Here is a 2,361-nt window from a genome sequence, read left to right as displayed (position 1 = left end):
GGGGGGGGGGGGGTTATCCGGGCTGAGGGGTTGCCGGGCGGGGAGCCCAGCCCCGGCCCTGAGGAGGGGGCTGGAGGCGCGGGGGGGGCGGGGAGTCCCCCCGCTGTGGGACCCCTTTGTTCGGGCCCAGCACGTCCCCACGCAGGCTCCACGCGTGGTTTCGGGGTAAGGCCGCTCGCCTGGGCCGCGGCTGTCCACGAGAGAGGAGGCGGGAGGTGTCGGGCAGGGTGGGAGCGGCTGCGCGTCCCCCTGACCCGGTGTCGGGGGATTCATATCTCTGAGGCGGTGTGAGGGGAAACGGCTGGTGAGGGTGTGAGGCCGGGGCCTGGTGCCAGAGAGAGTCCAGGGGAGACGGGCTGTGCGGGCGCAGTGCTAACGGAGACTGTGTTTGCCCTCGCTGACAGATTTATGCGGACCCTGCCAAAAGGCTGGAGCTGTATTTTCGCCCCAAGGACCCTTACTGCCATCCCGTATGTGCCAATCGCTTCCCCACCTCCACCATGCTGCTCAAGGTGAAAAGGAGGACCAAGAAGAAAAAGCAGTTGGACACCGAAGAACAAATCCAGCCAGAAGTCCGGTTTGAAATGGAAATTCTTGGGACTGTCACCACCGTTTACAAATTTCAAGGTAATTCTGGGGTTTGTGTCCACGGGGCTTAAAGACGAGTTTGTCTGATGGGATGGGGAAGTGTTTCCCTTTAAACAACTCAGGACCGGAAGGAAAATCAAGTATCCTGTTGTTACAGCGTCCTTGCTGTATAAACATTTGCATAAACTTATCAGGCTCCTGCTCCTGAAAGTTGAATGTTGTGAGAAATATTGTTATATTCACAATGAACTTCACAATCTTTTGTTTCTCACAGGAATGTCTGATTTCCAGTACCTGGCAATGCACTCTGGTCCTGATGGCAAACAAACCTCCATGTATGATAAGGTTCTAATGCTCAAGCCAGAGAAGGAAGAATTTTTCAATAGGGAATTACCTCTCTACATCCCGCCACCAATTTTCTCACGTCTGGACACTCCCGTTGATTATTTTTATCGGCCAGATATACAACACCGGTTAGTGCCTTTTCTCATAATGTAGTAAATAGCTGTGTTGGTTCTGGAATGGACAGGTAGCGAAACATTTTGGTAGTTTGATATATACTTCTAACAGACAAGCTTTCAAGTTAAGATTTCCTTTTTGATCACTTGAAGATGCCTCCAATCTATTTTGACTTCAGTATGATAATACGATCTCTGCTCTTGAAGCATCAGAGCAGGACTAAATACAGCATTCATGTATTTCACCTGTTTAAGCTGCTGCCTTGTTCTGTTTCATCCCTCTTGATTTGGTACAACAGAGGCAGGCACGCTTGAGAAACTGCCTGGCAGCAGAAACCTCAGCAAAAGTCTGCTTGAGGGTTTGATAGCTGAGGGGACCTGGTGATCTGAAGACGACTGCCTCCCCCAGCACGCTACACGCAGCATGGGATGCAGTGAGCCCGGCTTTCTGCCTGCTTCCAGTGGGCTGGAGCCGAGGGGAGAGTGTGCAGGAATCGATGCCATATGTTCCTGTGACCGCACTCACCGGACCTGTTCCCTCCTGGCGCCCAGTTAGTTTTGCCAGAAGAACAATCTGTGAGATCTCCCACAAGAAACATCTTTCATTTTCTCACTGTAGTCCTTCATCGGCACTTTTTAAAAAAAAAAAAAAAATTACCTTAATTGCATTTCCGTCTTGCTTTGTCCCTGCACCCTACTGAGCTGCTGTAACTACAGCAGAGCAAATGCAGAGCATGAAGCCTTTTGTGCTACAAATGCATCTCATACAGATTAGTAGCCAACTGCCTGAGGGGTTTCTGTCAGATAGTGCAGGGGACCTCTGTCATCAGGCAGCTGTATGTAGCTTTACAGGGTTTTTTAATTTAAATTTTCTTTCCTCAGTGGTGCCACAAGAGTCTTTTATGGTACCAGTATATGATTCCAAAATCCACATGGAAGTGGGACCAAAGGTAAAGCAACCCATTGCTCACCCAGCTGAGTCCCTTCTTTTCCAAAATCTGGAGCACAAACTTCCATTTTTGCATGTTCCCATGAAGGCCCAAGTCCGTGTGTGCCACAGGCAGAAAGCAAACCCGATGCTTTCCCTTTTTCTTAGGGAGGGATACAACAATCCCCAGGTGTCTGGTGAGAACCTGATTGGCCTCAGCAGGGCCCGTCGCCCACACAACGCGATTTTTGTGAACTTCGATGATGAAGAAATCCCAACTAAACCCCTGGATGCTGCTGTACAGACCTGGAAGAAAGTGTGTACCAATCCTGTGGATAAAAAGGTGGAGGAAGAGCTGAGAAAGGTACGTGCCTTATTCCTGACCTG

General features: G+C 50.3%; 1 protein-coding gene across 1 annotated transcript in view; it reads left to right on the top strand.

Moving 5' to 3' along the window:
• GTF3C5 (general transcription factor IIIC, polypeptide 5, 63kDa) overlaps nucleotides 1–2,361 on the top strand; it is a 4,883-nt gene that overhangs the window by 218 nt on the left and 2,304 nt on the right. The window contains exons 2-4 of the mRNA XM_010571107.1: nucleotides 405–627; nucleotides 863–1,061; nucleotides 2,143–2,352. Coding sequence (XP_010569409.1) covers nucleotides 405–627; nucleotides 863–1,061; nucleotides 2,143–2,352 — 632 coding nt within the window. The remainder of the gene's footprint in view (nucleotides 1–404; nucleotides 628–862; nucleotides 1,062–2,142; nucleotides 2,353–2,361) is intronic.

Source organism: Haliaeetus leucocephalus, unplaced genomic scaffold, assembly GCF_000737465.1.
Source record: "Haliaeetus leucocephalus isolate CR32 unplaced genomic scaffold, Haliaeetus_leucocephalus-4.0 Scaffold306, whole genome shotgun sequence".
In the NCBI taxonomy this organism is placed as follows: Eukaryota; Metazoa; Chordata; class Aves; order Accipitriformes; family Accipitridae; genus Haliaeetus; species Haliaeetus leucocephalus.
Note: the sequence above shows the minus strand (reverse complement) of the source record. Positions and strands in the feature narration are given on the sequence as shown.